Raw genomic sequence first — 21,775 nt, forward strand, 5'->3', positions numbered from 1 at the left:
TCATTGTTGTTTCCATCTAAATTAAATAAATATTAAATAAATGACGTTTGATCGATTCATTCGTTAGTGCATGGTAAGGTATAATGAAGTTATTTTATCTAAAATTTGAATGAACAAGTATTATATGTAACTATTTGCTCATGGATGAGTAAAATTATGATATCATATTATGAAAAATATACAAGTTATTGAAATCATGTGCATCAGCCGTAGCATGTAAGCATTCATCATAAATATGTTATAATGCTATGCTATTTTGATTCATAGTCACACTACCAAACTAAGAAACTAAACCGTCCTAGCTAATCAAATGTCATTTTTTTCGTCTGCTTTATCAATCAAAATAGTTCGGTATATAATTAAAATTAAGTAAAAAATGTTAGAATTTAAAGAAACATTTATATATTTAAATGAATATATATGGTCATTGATTATAATAAGTCAATATTATGTGATCTAAGGAAGTTTGAGATTTTACTTAAGGACGTTATTGTTATGAATGTTAAATTGTAGATACCTTGCGGTATTTCTAATTTGATGAGAGGCCAAATTAGAAATTAGTGTAATAAGACAGTTATGACGGTTATGATCCCCAAAAGGCAGAAGAAATTATAAAAGGGAGGTTGGTTGGTAAAAATTAAGAACGAACTTATTTTTTATCACACGCTCTCTCTCTCTCTGAATCCCTATCATTGAAGAAATAAGGTTAAAGGATTTCTGCCCTTTTGAAAGACCATCACATCTAATCATGTCTAAGGATCCATATATATATATATATATATATATATATATATATATATATATATATATATATATATATATATATATATATATATATATATTTTGCTTTTGTCTTTCATATCTCAGGAACAAGAATGAACATCTAGGGTATAAATAATATTATTATTGAGGATCATTAGGAAATAATATTATATAATTATTTTATTGAAAAATAATTTTTTTTATTTAAGGATTTTTTAAGAAATAATATTCAGATAAAATAATATTATTCAATTTAGAATTTTTTAAGAAATAATATTATTTAATTATTTTATAAGAAAATAAAATTTTGATTTTATTTTAAAACAGTTAAGTTTCTAAATAATTTTATTATTTATTTAGTTAAATTCTGCGGATTGTTCTTTATTTAAATTAAATAAGTTAAGTTATGACGTCACCAAAGTGACCTCTCTAATTTAGTTTGTTTAAGTTCGAATTTTGAATGTTTGTAATGGTGAATTTTAATGTGACTAAATAATCGACCCAAAGGAAGGTTACTAGTTGACCGAAGTTCACAATTACCTGTGATAATAAGCACGTAACAATTATAAAGATTTTTACATGAGAATATAAAATCATTCCAAAGAAAGGTTTGTTATTTGTCATGCATTATTGTTAGTGTTTGATTATTACAACAAAATATCACTCGCAGTTAAATTTCATTGTCCAAAGACTTGAATTTAATGGTGCACTAGATATTTTGGATGGGATTTGCTGATTATTTTAAATTTGATTGAAAATTACAGAATTGAGCATGTTAGTTATAGTTTAAATTATGTTTTCAGCTATTGTTGCAAATATTAATGCCAACTTAGGTTCAGTCTCAGTCCTTAATGACTCTAACGTTAAGGATTGGAAGGAGAACATTCAGATAGTTCTCGGTTGCATGGACATGGACCTTGCGATATGGACAGAGCAACTCGCTACTCCTACGGTTATTAGCTCTCCTGAAGAGGAGGCTAAATTTGAGAAATGGGAACGCTCTAACCGCATGAGTCTTATGATCATAAAACGTGCAATTTTGAAGGTGTTCATGGGTGCTGTGTCTGAAGTCACCACCAATGCTAAAGATTATCTTGCATAAATTGAAAAGTGCTTTGTTAAAAGCGATAAGGCTGAAACAAGCACTATTGTTAAGAGAGTTTGATTTCAATGAAGTATAAGGGCAATGGTAATATAAGAGAGTACATCATAGAGATGTTTAATTTCAGCATTTGAATCATTAATGTCATTTCAGATAAAAAGTCATTAATGTCTATGATCGTTGGCAAAATGATCCCCAAGCTAAGGTGATCATTTCAGCATTTGAATCATTACATTTGGTTGAATATCGTCCGATTCCACTTTTGAAAAATCAAAAGTTTCGGTTGATATTCATTCAATTCGTCGCGAGAAAGAAGACAAAGTAGGGACGAAAACAACGTCGTTTGTTTCTTCCGCGGAGCATTGAGGGACTTGAAACATCGTTTTTTCAAACCAAAAATATAAAATCAATTTATTTGTGCTTCTAAAAATATTCTAATCATAAAATAACTTTGTATATTTTTTCAACCATTATGACATTTTTCCATTTTTACCATGCCTAGTATTTGTTGGAATTATAAAAAAAAATACTTAAAAGACCTTTTAAAATATATTTTACACTTTAATTTACTTTTTAATGTGTTTTAAGGGTTTAACATGAACACGAAATAATAATTCTATTATAAAAGATATCCATCTAATCATGGTTTTTCTGATATATATATATATATATATGAAAGTATAATAGTAAAACAATATGAAAGTTTTCATGTGAAACATTGTTACATTTTGATTATTCAATAAGATTAGTTCGATATATCTTTGTTGAGAAAATTTATGAGAGTCTAAGATGTTTATTAAGATTTCATTTTTTGGTTGGAGTTTTATTCACGGCGGAACTCTTACTGATGATAGATATATGAAAAAAACATGATTTTTGTGAGTCATTGTCGTATGTGTTATAAAGAGGTTGAAACAGTTTCTCAACTACTTTTACATTGTCACATTGTTGCAAGTATATGGAGTCTTTTGTGGAATTTAACTAGAAGACTATTGGGAGGAATGAATTGGGGCGACTAAAAATGCGAGACTAAGAATATGAGTCTCTATCCCTATAATTTTCGGGTGGATTATCTGGTTGAAAAGAAATCGGAGAACTTTTAACAACGAAAGTAGGCCGTTAAAAATTATTCACAATACCATTATCATGACGATGCCGGAGATTAGATCCGAAAAACCCGTTGATTCGTGTGAAGATCTTATTGCCTTTTTGAAAATCTTCGAATCAATTAATTATTCTAATATAATAAATTTGTACATAATTTTTTTAATGTCATCCTTTTATCGTTATGCTTAAACAATTTTTTTATTAAATGGATCATTAAAAATGGGAATAGGAAAATATGAAAGTTCATTATAACAAATATTAGTACTATGTGACGTGGTTTGGCACAATAATGAGGCAGGCGTTTGATCTAAAATGGGAATGACTCCTGTGTGTTGACGTTTGAAAGTGGACTGTTCTGCGAGCACATGCAGTAGATGGATGATAAGGTAAGTAATCAAATCTCACCCTTCTTATTAAACGGGGCCACATTTGATTTCCAATATGGGATGAACAGGAATGAATCTCCTCCAGGCAGTGTCTTCAATCTCCATACATAGCTTCCATTGGAAAGAATCGAAGAAGAAACCATCCCTGATGATCAAATGGAAACGATCCCTGATCTTCACACTCCCTACAAGAACAAGATGGCCAATCTCCAGCTCTCACATAGGTAACCCATTTGATCAGTTTACATGTTTTTTCTTAATCAATGACCAAATGCTGTTTCTTCCTTTTCCTAAAACAATCTTGTCTTTTTACTTATTGTCCAATGCTTTCTTTTCATTTTGAACATTAATTTTGTCCTGTGGCACCATTGAAAAGACAAAGATCTTATAACAATGTTCCTCAACCACATGCCATCTTGTATTACTCACAATGGACTACAAAAGGGGGCCTTCTCATATCAGAGGCTATTGGAGTATCAAACACTGCACAAGGGTACTTTTCTTCTTACACAATTTTCATGTCAAACATTCTTCTTATTCAGTTTCTTTTTTCAATTTTAAGGTATTCAGAAACACCTGGTATTTTTACAAAGGAACAAACTGAAGCTTGGAGACCCATTGTAGATGCTGTCCATGAAAAAGGTGGAATCTTCTTTTGTCAAATTTGGCATGCTGGAAGAGTTTCAAATTCAGGTCTCCAATCTATACTTACTCATTCTTGCTTGAACACAAACTAATTAGATTATGTTGAGATTTTTGAATCCATTTGTTCAGATTTTCAGCCAAATGGACAATCTCCAATTTCTAGCACCGACAACACATTGGATCCACAGCTTCTCTGCATTGATATTGACGTTGAACAGATTACACCTCCCCCGAAGGTTGAGTATTGAAGAGATTCCTGAAATTGTTAATGATTTTAGACTTGCAGACAGAAATGCTATAGATGCTGGTAAGTCTAATTATGATTTGAACCAGAATCCACATAGGTAAGGTAGCTGATCATGTGTTTGATTGATTGAATATGTGTAGGATTTGATGGTGTTGAGATCCATGGAGCTCATGGTTACCTAATAGACCAATTCCTGAAAGACCAAATCAATGACAGAACAGACTTATATGGAGGGTCTTTAGAGAACCGTTGTCGATTTGCATTGGAAGTAGTTGAAGCTGTATGTAGTAAACAAAATAGGAGCAGACAGAGTCGGTATAAGGCTTTCTCCCTTTTCTAACTACTATGAATCAGGTGACTCAAATCCTAAAGCTTTAGGGATCTACTTGACTGAAGCATTAAACAAGTATGGTATAGCCTATTGCCACATGCTTGAACCGAGGATGAAAAATGTTTTTGAAAAAAGTGAATGCTCGGATAGTCTTGTTCCCATGAGGAAGGTTTTCAATGGGACGTTTATTTCGGCTGTAGGATATGTACAAGAAGATGGGAATGAAGCCATACGTGAGAATCGTACTGATCTTGTTGCTTATGGTAGTTGGTTCTTGTCGAATTCAGATTTACCACTCAGGTTCAAGCTTAATGCGCCTCTCAACAAGTACAATTGAGAAACATTTTACATACTCGACCCGATTATCGGCTACACTGATTATCCGTTTCTAGATATTGAAGCTTAATATTATAGTAACAAAATTATTCGATCTGGTATTTTCTTTGAATCTTTGGTTTAATTGGGTGTGAGTTTGAATGGTTGCAATTGAAATAAAATGCACAAGCTTCAAAGTAATGGCATGGATATTGATAGCTTTACACTTCCCCAAAGGGGATTGAGGATAAATGAATTTGTTGGATTAAATTATTCATTTTGACAACCAAATTGATGTGAGTGTGAATGTAAGTCATAAAAGGGTTTTTCAAATTCAAAAGATATTAGATAGAGTGACCGTTGTATCAATTCTTGTTAGTTATTGTCATTTAAGCACTTTTTAAAAGGTTGAACTTCGAAGAATAAATTAGTCTCATCAAAGTGGATTGTTGGGTAAGGATGTCTTTTTTTCATTTCAATATGCTCATTGACTATACATTATGTATTATACATGTTACACGTAGAAATGTCAAGCATATACATGATAATCATGTATTTTATGATTGTTCAAAGAATGCTTTAAATTGTGAGTCAATATTGAAAAGTTTAATATTTTCACTAGTCTAATATTTTCTTCTCGGACTATGTTTCCATTAGAAGGAAAATATTTTTGATAAATATTTTGGAGTTTGACATTGAGATTTAAGTCAATGTGGTGAAAATATCACTCTAAAAATGAAAGTGGAATAATAACAATCGTAGTGAAATACAAAACAATAACCTAAAAGTAAGAAAAAACAAAATAACGACACAAGAATTTTACCCATGTTCGAACCAATAATATTTTACGTCATTTTTCGGAGAATCAATTCAATAAAGTTATAATAGGGATTACAAACTCTAACTCTCTCTGTTTGTTCTAGGTTTAGTCTCACACTCTCTTCTCGTTTACAATGTATTTATATATATCATGTGATATCTTTGACATCTCTATCATTATATGATTTACTTGACATTTCCATAATAATAGGATTTGATTATCATCTTCACCATTATGTGATTTCATGCATTTTTTAATCCAACAAATAATCGCACATATTTTTTCCCCTTTTGTACATATCATTGTGACACATCAAATTAGGTCTCAAAATCATAGGCTCAATTCCACAAATTCTCCACATTTCCTTTATGTCTATTGTCAAACAAATGAGGCTCATCACCAAGAACACCCTAGAACCGATCCTCCTACTTCTCCGATTACGTTCCAACCTTTGTGACGTGAATCAAGTCGCAACATTTTCGAAACTTGATTCCCTTCACCACCTTCGTGGCCATATCTTCAAGATCTTGTCGGTTATGAATGTTGGTTCTTGGCGAATTCAAATTTGTCACTCATGTTCAAACTTAATGCACCCCATAGTAAAAATACCTGAAATCTTTTGTTTATAGGACAATGTTTATTGTATTTGTATCCTAATAAGTGTTGTGATGAGAATTGAATTTCTTGTCCAACTTAAAAGCTTCAAACATTATATGTTATCATCTCTAATTCTACTATTATAAAATATCATTTTTGGACACAAATAAAAATTATTTTTTAAAGTATAATAAAAGTGTACAAAAATAAATTATAAAAATGTATCCTCTCAGTGGCTATAGTCATAAGAGGTGGAGACAAAAAGGATAATAATAATAATAATAATAATAATAATAATAATAATAATAATAATAATAATAATAATAATAATAATAATAATAATAATAATAATAATAATAATAATAATCGATTATTCATACAAATAAATAAAGATTATATTTATATACGAAGTTTTGGATGTGTATTTGTAATTGAATTAAACCGACTCTATTAATTCAATATGATTTAACCAAATTTAATTAAGAGAAATGATTGGGAGAGAAAATTACTTTGCATAATCATTCTTTGAAAAATTAAAAAAAAAATTATCTCTTCTCTCTCCTTAGCTTTTATCATTTTTCAAGTCAGTGATGTGATATATGATGACACGTCATTCCCTCCCATATTCCCTCTCCTAAATTTCCTCCCCCTATTATCCCCTCTTCTAGTCTAGCGGCAAAAAAATATGATACTAACCCTAAGTTCTTGAGTTTAAGCTCGTTAGGCAGCAAGTTTAAATGGTTAAGTGTGTTTGCGGACTATATACTTAATATGTTGTCCTATTTTTATAATCCACCAAGATAATCCAATGGTAAGAGTCGACTTAAGAGATTAAAAAGTCACGAATTTAATTACATCTGAAGCTGAAGGCATGACTATTGGATTGCAAGCTAGTTTTTTTTAATTCCTAAAAAAAAAAAAAATTACTCCACTGTCCCTCCTCTTTAATTAATATCATATAAAGTTAAATCATTAGATACTTCAACTAAAAAAATTATTTTATAAAAATATGAGTGGGTGACTATGTAAAACAAACACAAAACCTTATAAAAGAAAAGTATACATTACATCAATTTACTTCAATTGTGATTAATTATTTGATGAAAAAAAAAGTAGAGTTATTAGAGAGAAATTTTTTTATTATCATTTCAGTCAAATTTTGTCATGTCATTCCTTAATTCAAATTTCCTCCTATATCATTTTTCTTTATTTATTAACGAGCTTAAATGGGTAGACGTGATTTCGACTCAAACCCAAAAAACATTGCCTAACTTGATATTTTTGTGTTCGGATTGCATTTTCGTATTGGGTCAGAAATTATACACCTAGTTACCTCCCCCTCCGCCTGTTTTTCTATGATGTTTTTATCAGTTTATATACTTTAATTAATGTTAATCCTTCACCTAATGATGTTTCTTGTATACTTCGGTTTTTTCCTTCTCCTAAATCAAACTTGTCTACCAATATTTAATGAAAATTCTAAATGGTTAGTATTGTTTGTCTAAAAAAACTTTCAATTCTTATAGTGTGTTTGGTAACCATGAAATTGAAATTGAAATTGAAATTGAAATTGAAATTGAAATTGAAATTGAAATTGAAATTGAAATTGAAATTGAAATTGAAATTGAAATTGAAATTGAAATTGAAATTGAAATTGAAATTGAAATTGAAATTGAAATTGAAATTGAGGTACAATTCTAATTATTAAGTTTATAGGATATTTGAAATTAAGATTTTGAATTAAAATTCAATACAGTTTAATTTTATAATTCTCATTTCCACTATTTTTATCTATGAATTATAATATTAAATTTTATATTTTTATGTTTTTTTACCAAACAAAATATTTTTATTATTTTATCATTTATAACACGATTAACATTTTCAATTTATATAAAAAAAAAATTAGAATGTTAAAATATTAAACAGATTTTTTTTTTTTTTAATTTAGTAAATTTTGAAACAATATTTTGTTTTTTGAATTTAGAAATTTAAAATGTCTAACTAATAATTGTTTTTTTGAGTTTATGAAATTAATATGTTAAACCGGTATTTTTTAATGATAATAAAATTTTAGAGAAAACTCTTTGACATATTAGTTATTGTCAAACTAATATTTAAAAATATATATATTTAAATTATTTAAATTATATTTGTTTTAAACATAAAAAATATAATTAAATTATAATTCTATAGATTTTTCAACCTATGAATTAAATTATAATTTAATATAAATTTTCATAAAATTTAAATTGAAATTAAAATTCCAATATCAATTTTACTACTCTAATATTAAGATTTAAGCAGATTCAATCTTCGATATATTATTACATTAAATGGTTTCTTTATTATATTTTTTTCATTTCTAAATCAACAAAATCTGATAAAAGATAGGCATGGAAAATATATCAACATAAAAATAAACAATCAATTCTTGAAATGTATAAATAAAGTGAACAACTCATATTTAATCTTTTTATTTAGAACAATTAATTTATATATAGTCACATATTACTGAAATAGTTTATTTATTTTGAAAACTAAATATAATACAAAAATGTAGTTGTTTGAGAATTATAACTAAATGTTTAAAAATAAACTAATTAGAAATAATGTATAAGGTGTATTGTTACATTCCCTTTATTTTAATAAATTGAAATTTATACAAGACTAAGATACATGTAATAAAAAAAACGTTACAAGACTAAATATATATGAGTAATGATAAGGAACACGAATCTGGGGCCGCGAAAGTTCGCGAAAATAGAATATTCTCATAAAACACCGAATATTCTATTTCCTTTTATTAATTAATTTCTCTCCTCTTAATAATTAATTTTTTTCTCTTCTTGTTAATTAATTTCTCTCTTAATTTCTCTTCTTTATGAATTAATTAATTTATCTCTCTCATTCTCTAATTAATTTATTTAAACCATAATCTCTAAACCCTAAATTCTAAACCCTAAATCTTAAACCATAATTAATATCTCTTATCTATATTTAGTTGAATTATGAATTTATCAAAGAAATGAATGAAAAAAAATTCGTGAGAATAAAAATATTAGATATGAAAAAATAATAAGAAAAAGAAAAAAGAAATGAGAGTTTAGAATTTAGGATTTAAAATTTAAAATTTAGGGTTTAGGGTTTAGAATTTAGGGTTTAGGATTTATAATTTAAAAAATATTTTTAATAATTATTAATAAAAAAACTTAATATCTACCGAGAAAATAGATTAATAAATCGGAAAAAAATGATAAATTAATTAATAATCAAGATAAATTAATTAATAGAGGAAATAAATTAATTAGTGGGAGAGAAGAGGGAAAATAATTAATGAAAGAGATGAGAGATAAATAAGAGTGAGAGAAATAAATTAATGAAAGAGATGAGAGATAAATAAGAGTGAGAGAAATAAATTAACGAGATGAGAGAATATTCTGTGATTAAACAGAATATCCAATATTTGCGGGATCATTACTCAATATATATATATATATAATCAAACTATATGATAAAAGAAAAATGATAGAGAGCGCGACTTGAGACAGCGACTGGGAGAGCGATGCCTACGTGTTTGACATGTAAAATATTCTCTCTCCTATTATTAATTATTTTCTCTCTTCTATTATTAATTATTTTCTCTATCTTCTTATTAAATAATTTCTATCATATAAAATAATAAAAAAAAAGAAAAAAGATCTCTCTCTTTTTATTAAATAATTTCTATCATATAAAATAAAATAAAAAAGATGTCATAAAAAATATTTGATAAATAAAAGAGATAAATTAATAATTCAACTAATCAGTAATATTAATTAGAGTTTAGGGTTTAGAATATAGGGTTTAGTATTTAAGATTTAGAGTTTAAGGTTTAAGATTTAGAGTTTAGGGTTTAAGATTTAGGGTTTAAAATTTATTTAAACATATTATTAAAATATTTAAATATTTAATGTGAGAGTTTGTTGTAAATTATTGAGTTATTTTAAGAGAGAAATTATTTAATGAGATGAGAGAAAAATTAATTAATAAGAGGAGAGAGAATATTCTTATTTTAATTATTATTATATTTTTATTTATTTATTAATTCCACCTGTCGGGCCACGTAGATCATCGCGCTCCCAGTCGCTGTCTCAGAGTCGCGCTCTCTATCATTCCTCATGATAAAACAATGCCAAAAGAAGGTGGACCATAAAGCTATTAATTAAAAAGATTATTTAATATTTATTTTTGTGACTCCCAAATTCTATAAATTAACTATATATCGTTCACAATAAACTCATAATCTACCTACCCTTAATCAAAACTAAACCGATTATGACACGCTTCACCATCTGGGCGGCGGTGGTGGGAATGATATTATTGACAACCGAAATATCTCGAGTCGAAGCGGTTGAATGCGACTCAGATGTATTGATCGACCCTTGTCTCGGAGGAACCATAACAAAGCCCACATCACCACCTTCAAAGATGTGTTGTGAGAAGTTGAATGAACAAAAACACTGCATATGCAGTTACAATAATAATCTCTTAAAGTATTATATTATGGGGTTCGTTGGCATATGCGGCATCCCTCCTTTTAAATGCTTGCTTTAAAATTAATTTACTATATTTTAATATTTTATTAATAAATCTATTAATGCAAACATATGTATCAATTTGAAGTAGGAAAAAAGCTCATTTAGACGTATGTACTTGTACAACTAGCTCACTTAGACGTATGTACTAATAAAAGGTCATTAAAACATATGTACTATCAAAAATTGGCTCATTTAGCCTCTTTTAATAACCATGGTTAACTTTTATTTTTAAATTTATATATTTATTAATTAAATATTAATATATTTTCTCTTTCATTCTTTTTCATTAAGTAATTTATTTTATTCTTAATTTTTTTATTATTTTAATATTAATTTATCTTTTATATTTCATCTTTTGTTTTATTAGTTTTTATTTCTTATATTTCTTAAATTCTTATTTTTTTAAAACAATTTAACAACTTATTTATGAATTTTATGTTTTTCTGTAATTTTTTTTGTGAAGGGTTTTTTCTTATTTAATTTAATATAATAAAAATAAAAAAGAGTTTTTTTCTTATTTAGTTTAATATAAATAAAAATGAAATTAATAATTTTTTATTTAATTTTTATTCACGACTTATATTAGTAGTAAAGAAATTGTTTTGTCTAATATTTGATTATTACTCTTTTGGTGTTTGATGAATGAGTTTTTATTATTATTTAATTCTTAATTATTAATTAATTTAGTTTTGTGTTTAAGGATTTTTATTGTTGAAAAAATTTTCATTGTTATATTCAATTATTGGGATCAAACAATTTTAAAATAATTAATAATTAATGTGAATATAAAAAAAATATATAAAAAAGAAGAAGAAATATAGAGTTCAAATAATTAATGATGAATGCTCATATATATAAAATAAAATTAAAATAATCAATCATAAATACTCATATAGAAATAATAAAAAATTAGAAATAAAAATAAAAATAGAGGGTTCATTTATTAGTAATAAATGAAATAATAAATGAAAAGGGAAGAGAGAGAAAATATATTAATATTTAATTAATAAATATTTAAATTTAAAAATAAAAGTTAACCATGGTTACTAAAAGAGGCTAAATGAGCCAATTTTTGATAGTACGTACGTTTAAATGAACTTTTATTAGTGAATACGTCTAAGTGAGCTAGTTGTACAAGTACATACGTCTAAGTGAGTTTTTTTCCTTTGAAGTATGGTAACTTTGAGTGGATATTCATTCTTATTTTGTTTTTATTTTCATTCATTTCCATTTTTTTATTTTTAACTTTAATTTACTCATGTGAAATGAATGATAAACAAATTCTGAAAATGATGTACTTGATTAAACACTAGTTCTAAATATTTATAATTGAGAAATAAAGGTGAAAACGAGATAGGAACGAAAATAAGGCCACGAATCTACGTGGCAGGTCACGTTGTCGCTCACTTATCTTTTTTTTCGTGTCGACTCTTTTTTTCTCTTTTCTTTTTCTTTCTTTCTTCATCAATTTTTCTTCTCACTTCTTCTTCGACAATTTTCTTCTCATTTCTTCTTCGACGATATTCATCTACTTCGTTTGCGGAGGGTTTTCATCTTCTTCTTCAGAAAAGATACATCTTCTTCTTCACAAAATTTTGAAACCCTGAATATTACTTATATCTTGTAGAAATTTTAACGTTGTTGTTTTTTGTTTTGTCCTTCGTATCTTAAAAAATGGTAAGTCTTCAACAACTATTTGTTTATTCAATCAACCATATTCTTCTGCCCAAAAATAACAAGTTTTTTTTATTTTCAGGAGAATATAAATCCTGAAACCATAGATAATGTCGATAACTATCAAATGTAAGTTATTTCTAGTTTTTTTTTTGTTTTTTTTTTGTTTTTTTTATTCGTATTGTTGTCGAAAACTCAATATTTATATTTTCTAGTTTTGTAATTGTAAGTTGGACAATGTCAAAAACATGAAAATGTATCTTTTTATTACTTTTTTCACTTTAAATATAATGTGCAGCGTCTTATAAGGTCATATGCAACACCTTATAAGACCATGTGTAGCACATTTTTTCTGTTTTTAAATATATTTACATTTTTTTCAATCTAAAATGCAATTTACAACGCCTTATAAGGTGATATGCAACTAGAGGTGTCAATTCAGGTGGGTTCGAGTCGGGTTGAAAGAGGTGCATTATAACAAAATTTTCAATCCAAACCCGATCCGAACCTGAACCAACCTGAAAACAACAAACCCGAACCCGAACTCAGACCAACCCGACTAACCCGAAATAAGTTTTTTGCTTAATAATAATACTTTAATTCAATTACAAAATAATAAAATTGGCATAAACATAATAATTATGTTTAGAAAATTCAAAATTTTCACAAAATAAATATTACACAACGAAATTATGATATCATTATAAAAAAAAAGTCTTCAATCATCACAAAAGTATTTTCAAGTTCAAACTCCACTACTTCTTCATCGTTGTACACCTTTTTGTATGAGTCCAACCTTGAAATAAAATATGAAATTAAAAAAAATTAAACTCTAAAATCTTCTAAAAATATATTAATTTAACTTACTTACTTTTTAATATCGAGTATCAATACTAATGTCTGAAATCTAGATGATCTCTTCTCATAGTTTAAGTAGTATTTAAGCCATCATCCCTATTTATGAATAAACTCATAATATTTTCAGTCAAATCATCCAAATTGCAAATCTTCTCCCTCTATTTTAGGAAGCATATCAAAATACTGCCACCACTTTGATTTTAATGGTCTCTTTCGTTTACCGATACTAGTTTTGGAGGCTTGATCTTGGGAATCAATGCACGTTTCTTTATTTGCATCTAAATTTGCCAAAGGTGAACCCTCCACACTATCCTCCTCAAGATCAAGATTAATTTGTGAACTCATTTTATTACGGAGTTCAAGAGATTAAAATAGATGAAAATTAGAGAAGGAAGGTATATTGAAAAGAAGTGAGAAAGATGGAAGAAAATGAATAGTGAGAAAGACGGAAGGAAAAAAAAAGAATAGAAATTAAGGATATGAGTTAGGCCCGTTCGAGTTGATGAGTGACAAGATTTTTTAATTCAGGTTGACCCGAACCCAACCCAACCCAATTTTCTTTTTCAGGTTATATTTTGGGTCTGACCCGAAATGATTCAAACCCGAAAACCCCCAACCCTAACCCAATATTCTTCGGGTCGACTCGTGTCGGATTGACGGGTCGAGTTCATTTTTGACACCTCCTATATGCAACGGCCTATAAGGTCATGTGCAACACTTTTTTTTTATTTAAAAAAATAGTTTTTTTTCGTCTATAAAATGTCATGTGGAGCACTTTTTTCTGTTTAAAAAAAAAATATTATTTTTTCAGTCTAAAATGATATGTGCAGCCCTATAAAGCCATATGCAGCGCCCTATAAGGTCAAATATGAAATGCAGCGCCTTATAAAATCATATACAACATTTTTTTTCTATTTCAAAAAATATTTATTTATTTTTCAGTTTAAAATGTCATGTACAACCCTTTTTTCTGTTTAAAAAATAATTGTTTTTTAGTCTAAAATGACCTGTGTGTTAGTAGGGCGCTTTAAGGCCATGTGCAACACTATTATTTTTTCAGTCTAAAAGGTTATATGTTTAATTATTTTTATTATTTTATTTAAGTAGATTATTTGTTTATCATAATATATATAATAATTATTAAAGACATTTAGTTTAATATACAAAACTATTTTTATAGTTATCATAAACATTTGAATTTATTTTATTGCTATGAATTTTTTGAAGAATTGCATATATATTTGTGTTTTATGCATTTTAAAACTCTCAATATTGATTAAGTTTAACCGCTATCCATTTTGAGTAATAAAAGAGCTCCCATTTAGTGAGATTTTTGCCTCAATATATTGAGTTGGACGACCATATCAATTCAAATAAATCATTATTTCCCTCATACAATTGAAAATTTTGTATTTTAAAATCAATATGATTTAGTCCACAAGTTTCCAAAGCTTCAAATCATAATTGCTACTTTCAACATTACCAACTTGCATAGAAGGGGTAACAAATCTAATTCTCTATTCGTGCATAAAACATAAAACAGATATATGTGATATCCCACATTGTAGAAATCAAATATGAACTTATAAGAATAAATGTCTCCACTAATACTCTTTTAGGTTTGGAATGTCATATGTTCGAGTATAACTAAAAATGACTTAAGTTGAAGTTAACCTTTCGGGACTGACAAGACTGATCACTTAGTTCATAGACGAAAAATGACTTAAGTTAAAAGTTGAAAATATGATCTATGTAAAAGGCTCAGTGTTCTAAATGGCGGTCGAGGCGGCCGCCTAGGCGATAGGCGGTCCAACACCGCTCCGCCTATACATGAGGCGGTCAGATTATTTAATTATTTATTATTTTTAATTAATTAATTACTAATATTAATATATGTATATATATATTTAATAAAAAAACTCTTTATCACCCACTATTTATTTAAATTTTGAAATGGCTCTTTACATTCCAATTCATTTATCTTTTTCTTTTCTGTTTCTAAGATAATTCATTTATCTTTTTCTTTTCTGTTTCTTATCTTATTCACTTCACCTCCTTGATCATCTACATCTTCTTAGATCATCTAATCATCTATCTCTTCTCCAGCTCGTCTACATACTTATTTTTGTTAAATGTTACTATATTAGAGAATATTAATTTGACTTTTTAGTAAAATGATAATTATAGAACATCTTTATTATATTTATATTCAACCGCCTAGGCACCGCTTAGGCACCGCCTAGGCACCCGAGGCAGTAGGCAGTCACTTACCGCTCCGCCACCGCCTACCGCCGTTTAGAACACTGAAAAGGCTAGCTGACCCACCGTCATAACACTCACTTCAATCACTCCAACAACATAAGGTGGTGTTAAAAGAGGTTCACAAGAGAAATCGAACTTAAGGCGTTCAAAGTGAAAATCAAACTTAAGGCGTTCAAAGTGAAAATCAAACTTAAGGCGTTCAAGGTGAAAATCAAACTTAAGGCGTTCAAGGTGAAAATCAAATTTAAGGCGTTCAAAGTGAAAATCAAACTTAAGGCGTTCAAGGTGGATTTAAAGTGGAAATCGAACCCTTAAGGCGTTCAAAGTGAAAATCAAACTTAAGGCGTTCAAGGTGAAAATCAAACTTAAGGTGGATTCAAAGTGGAAATCGAACCCGAGAACCATTTGAACCATCAATATAGGTTTCAACCATCAATTCATTTATAAAGAAGACACAGAAGATAATCACATACCTTTAACATTGCAATAGATTCAATAAAACAGATTAACTCAATCCAATGAATGAAAATTGAGAATGCAAAGAGATGAATTGATTTCAAACAGCAGCAACATATTCAATCCAAAAACCAAAAACATTAAACAGATTCATTAACATATTATTGATAAGGTTTCAAATTTTCAACAAAGCAAGTTCAAGAAGGATCCAATTTCCATTACTACAAATTGCGATCAACCAGAGAAGAAGGATCCAATTATTAAAACAGGTTTATGATAATTGATCACAATCTTGTTAATTTAAACAGAAATTAAGATACAACCTTACCAACAACAGTATACTTAGCTTCAAATTTCTTCTCCCAATCATCAAGAACGCCGATTTCCTTCGCCGAAAGTCCATCTAGAGATGCACAAACATCTTCTTCGTTCTTACTCATCTTCGCGAGGGCTCTGCTAGCATCTTTGCCGGAGAAGAGAGCGTAAGGACCGCCGGGACCGTAGAATGATTTTCCGGTTGTTACATCGAAGATTCGACCCCTTACAGATACGTAAATTGGCTTAGATGGATCCGATCCATCGAATTCCTTTAGCTGATTCAGTGTTAGCTCCATTTTCGTCGGTTTCTTCTCTTTCTAGGGTTTGTAAAATGTGGTGGTGATAAGGTTTAGGAAATGAAAAAGATATTTTTTTTTTGGTTTGGAAATTAATATATAATTATGCCCTTGAATTGTTTCTAGGTTACTTTTTTCATACATTGACTTTATTTTATAGATGGAAATTTATTTTTCTTCTTAAACTTACATTATATATCTCTTTTTTTTCTTTTCTAAACTTGTTTATGCTTTGGTTTAATGTATTTTTTTTTTATTGAATTTTAAATTGTGTCGTATGATGGAATTAACAAAATTTTAACAAAATTTCAGTCATTAAAGGTTTTTCTCAAATGGATAAAAACTTTGTTATCTTATTTTATTTTAACATATCATTTTTATTTTTTTATTAATTTGTTAAGTTTTTAAATGAAATAATATTTATAAACGTATTTTTTTTAAATTAAGTATTGTTTTCAAATTTACACATTTTAATTTACAAAAGTTTGTTTGAGTGACTAAAAAATGTGTAATCTCATCAAAAAAAAATTGAAAAAATATAGAGATAGATTTTGTAATTATTTTTCAAAAATTATCGTAACAACATAACTTTGTGTATGGTCTATCAATTTGTACATATTTGTGTTTTTAAATTTAATATTTTTTCGAGATATAATTTCAAAACTGTTTAATTCAGTTTAAATGCCTTACAAAATATGTAATGTACAAAAATAAATTTAAAGAAAAAAATGTTGTTTTATTTTTATAAATGTGATAAATTAATTTTAAAAAGTTGAAATACTTTGTTTGTGAAAAAGTTTTAAATGATTAAAATTGTGATAAATAGAATCTTATGTGCCACAATTTAAAGTTAGAACACTTTTTATTTTGATAAAAACGATACAAATTCGAACCCAAAATAATAATTGGTATTTTTTATTTATTATTATCATTTATTGTTATCTTCAATTTTTAATCTCAATTCCTAGTTAATTTTTTTTTTATTACTGTAAGTCAAGTGTGTAAAAAGTCTTACCAAAATCAATTATTTTTATATTCAATCACATTTAAAAAAAAAAAAAAAAAAGCCATAAGAAGTGAAGAATCCTGTGAATTTCTTAAATTTAAAAAAAAAAATGCATACAAAAACATTAATAAGTTAAAAAAAAAATTATAACTTATGAAAGTAGTTTCTGAGACTAAACAAAATTCAAAAAGCAAAATGAGCTTAAGTTCAGTTTAATTTGTCATAAAACATTTTATTTATGTAGAATTTATATCCTAAAAATTTAGTATTGAAAAAAAATGCATATATTTTTTCTATCTTAATTTTTAACTAGAATTGAAGTTCATCTATGGGTAAAAAAAAAAGTAAAAATGATTAAGGACATTAAGTTATTTTTAAGGCATCCGACCAACCATAGAGGCTGGCCGAGAAAAGGAGAGAGGGGTCCAACTATGGCTGATTTTTTGGCAAGACTCATTTTTCGTCTCACGCAAGAGCAACGTGAGTTAAGAGGCGATAATTATTGAGCCGAGCCGCAAGTTGATGTGTGAATCGGATCAAACTATGGGATATCGATAAAGATGAGAGTCTCACGTGTTATATTATTTTAGGCCTTGTTCTCTTTAGGTTATTTAAAAAACCCACACAAAATTCATTTTCCAATCAATCACTTCTCATCCATCACATCACTCATATCATTAACCAAAATACAAAAATACCCTCTATTTTAAATTATTATTTTATATTTTATTTATAAATATCAATACCATTTAAGTCTTTTTATCAAAAATAATCATTACTTTTTCAAAATCATCACCTATCATCTAAATTTTCTCTCTCTTAGTTTTTTAAAAACCCAGAACCGAACAAGGCCTTAATTTCTAACTATTAGGAATGAATAAAGGAGTAACCATCAATATTACTTTAGTAGAAAGATATCAATTTTTTTATTTCACAATATTTTCAAATAAAATAATTTTTCTTATACTTTGTAATTATTTCAAGAAAATAACATTTTGCCAATTACTTCAAATAAGTAATCTAAAAAGTTTTGACATGTTTATCATATTTATATGTCCAATATTTGAAGAAAAAAATTAATTGTAACTCTTTTTTTAATTAACTTGATGATTATATATATTATTTTATTTTTATAAATAGATTATATATTCTTTAAAATCTTTAACTTCATAATTAACCTATTTAATTATATATTATTTTATTTTATAATAATTTAAAAAAAAATCTATAATTAATTCTTTAATTATATATTATTTATTCAATAAATAAATAAATAATATTATTTATTATTTATTTATTTAATAATATGTAATATATTAATAAAGGAATGATGGTTAATTATTAATATATTACATATTATTATTATAAAGTGAATATATTATATTACAAAATAATTATATCAACCTATTTTGTACCAACAAAATAGATTACTCTTTATCATTCATTCTACCACAACTGCTCATTTAGCTATAAACTCAATCGAAAAATAAGATACTTGTGTCGAATCTACCACTAGATTACTTTGGTGGGGTGATAGTTATGAACTTATGATGAACCCTAACCAAGACAAACAATGCCTCAAGAACAAGGAGGATCGACTGAGCGAGCTTCCAGATCACATAATCCATGATATTCTTCCTTTTTATCCATAAGATCGGCCGCCCAAACTATCATTATTTCACACCGTTGAAGAATGTTTTTTCTTCCATCCCCTACCTCGATTTCATAACCATTGCCGCTTTTTCGCCTCCGAAACATTCATGGAGAACGCTTATTCTGAATGAACCACATCGAATGTTAGAGACATCAATTTTCTCAACAATACTCTGTCTCTCCAGAACAACAAATTCACAATAATAACTCTAAAATTGAAATCCTCTGCATTAAGTACCACGACTTTCAACTTCCTAATCAAATGCTCTAAAATCATCTATATCCAAGAGCTAGACGTGAAGGTGAATAATCAAGATAACTTTAATATCCCGTGGAACAACATTAATTGCAAGAGTTTGAGGATTTTAAGGTTAAATATATTGTCTTTTTTCCGAAGTTATTCAACTGTCAGTGATGAATAGAGAAGTTAGAGTATTGTATAGTATAATTCAAAATTCGAGCACATGATCAAGTCTCGTATATGCCCGGCAAGGCTCTCACATCTAACTTTTTCATGTACCATAATACTTATTTTTATTTATTATTATCATCTATTTATTTATTTTAATGTAAAAAGCTAGCCTAACATCTTAGACAATGAGAATCCTGGTTTCCATTTTTATTTAACTTGTTTTAAGTCAAACATGTAACATTTAGTCAACTAACATTTAGCAAATGCACGAATAATAATATAAAAAAAATCGTGAAAAAAATTACGAATAACATTTTTAATTTTAACCGTCTTAAATTTATGGGTGGGTCAACCCACAATCTGACCCAAGTATCCATTTACTCAACATCATTATATATTAGTTAGTTAAAAAGTTGAACTTATATTAATATTAAAACGTCCCGCATTTATCAAATTTGGTGTTAAATTTAAAATATAAAGTCTTAGTAGCTTAGTTGGTTAAAGAGTTGTACTTATTTTGTTAAGTTGCAAGTTTGAAACATACATCTAGCATTTTTTATTTTATTTTTAACCGTTTTAAATTTAAAGGCGGGTCAACCCACAATCCGACCTAATTATCCAAATTAACCACAACTCTCGACCCGGCAATCCGGACACTTTAAAAATTAAGCATCATTATATATATATAGATTAGTTAGTTAAAAAGTTGAACTTATATTAATATTAAAACGTCCCACGTTTATCAAATTTGGTGTTGAATTTAAAATATAAAGTCTTTGTAGTCTAGTTGGTTAAAGAGTTGTACTTGTTTTTGTTAGATTGCAAGTTCGAAACATACCTCTAACATTTTTAATTTTATTTTTAACCGTTTTAAATTTAAAAATGGGTCAACCCACAATCCGACCCAAGTATCCAAATTAACCACAACTCTCGACCCGACAATCCGGACACTTTAAAAATTAAGCATCATTATATATATATAGATTAGAAATCACTTTTATCGGTTAAGCTATTTAGTGGGGGTATTATTATTTTCTTACATGTAATTTTTTAATCTCAGTTCTTAGTTAATTTATTTTTACAATTATCAGGTTTAAGTCATGTTGAAGAGTTACTTATGAGGTATATTTTAGGTTCAATTCTAATTAAAAACCTCATAATTTGAAGGGTAAAATAATGAGGTAAATATTAGTATTAATTTTTTTCATTCAAATTTTTTTCTAAAATGCATACTAATACTAAATCATTAACGAAACACGGACAAAAATAATGTTAGAGTAGTTTGAGACAATAATAAATTTTCAAAAAAGTAAAAAGTGTTAGCGGAGAAAGTTCAATTCGTCGTACTAATTTACCATTTATTTATTTATAATTTACTGGCTAAAAAGTTAGTATTGAAAAAAAAAAAATGCATATACTTGTTCTATCTTAATTTTTAATTTTTCTCAAATTTTGTCCACTAGATGTCAATTGAGTTGTGTTGGATCTTAAATCTCATCAAAATACAATTTCATTTCTCACTTACATTTTTTCAACACACAACTAATATAACAAAACACACATCAAATAACAACAAGAAATGAAAGTGGATGAAAGATCAAAATGAGCTTAATAAAAACCCTAATTAAGTTATGAACTTATGATTGACAAATTATAGAATTTCTTGTGGGCAATAGAAATGTAGGTGGATCAAAAGCATAATCAAATCTAACAGATTCAGATGGGATTAATAAGTCGCCTTTGATAAGAACACAAGTTCCATCACCTTTTTGTAATAATAAACTCGGATCCACCGGAAGAACGGTTTGAAATCCATGACAGTAAACTGGAACTCCTCTTATAATACATTCACAATTGTTCGTTATAGTCACTGTCCATCTCGTCATTCCTTGAAACGTCGTGAATGTGTTATGAGTGGAGATATTTACCCTCGATAATGAACACATTC

At 27.5% G+C, this 21,775-nt stretch overlaps 1 protein-coding gene and 1 pseudogene across 1 annotated transcript; one reads left to right on the plus strand and one right to left on the minus strand.

Moving 5' to 3' along the window:
- The first annotated feature begins 3,345 nt into the window (after positions 1 to 3,345).
- LOC124943030 lies at positions 3,346 to 5,088 on the plus strand (annotated as a pseudogene).
- An 11,170-nt stretch (positions 5,089 to 16,258) lies between these two features.
- Positions 16,259 to 16,802, minus strand: LOC124942111 (probable steroid-binding protein 3). The gene has a single exon (XM_047482535.1). It carries the CDS (start codon positions 16,754 to 16,756, stop codon positions 16,454 to 16,456), a length of 303 nt encoding a protein of 100 aa, XP_047338491.1. The 5' UTR covers positions 16,757 to 16,802; the 3' UTR covers positions 16,259 to 16,453.
- Positions 16,803 to 21,775: the final 4,973 nt, after the last annotated feature.

This window comes from Impatiens glandulifera, chromosome 6, assembly GCF_907164915.1.
Source record: "Impatiens glandulifera chromosome 6, dImpGla2.1, whole genome shotgun sequence".
NCBI lineage: Eukaryota > Viridiplantae > Streptophyta > Magnoliopsida > Ericales > Balsaminaceae > Impatiens > Impatiens glandulifera.

What these genes read in the sequence shown, in the direction of transcription:
- LOC124942111 (XM_047482535.1), bottom strand. Translation starts at nt 16,756, where the DNA reads ATGGAGCTAACACTGAATCAGCTAAAGGAATTCGATGGATCGGATCCA.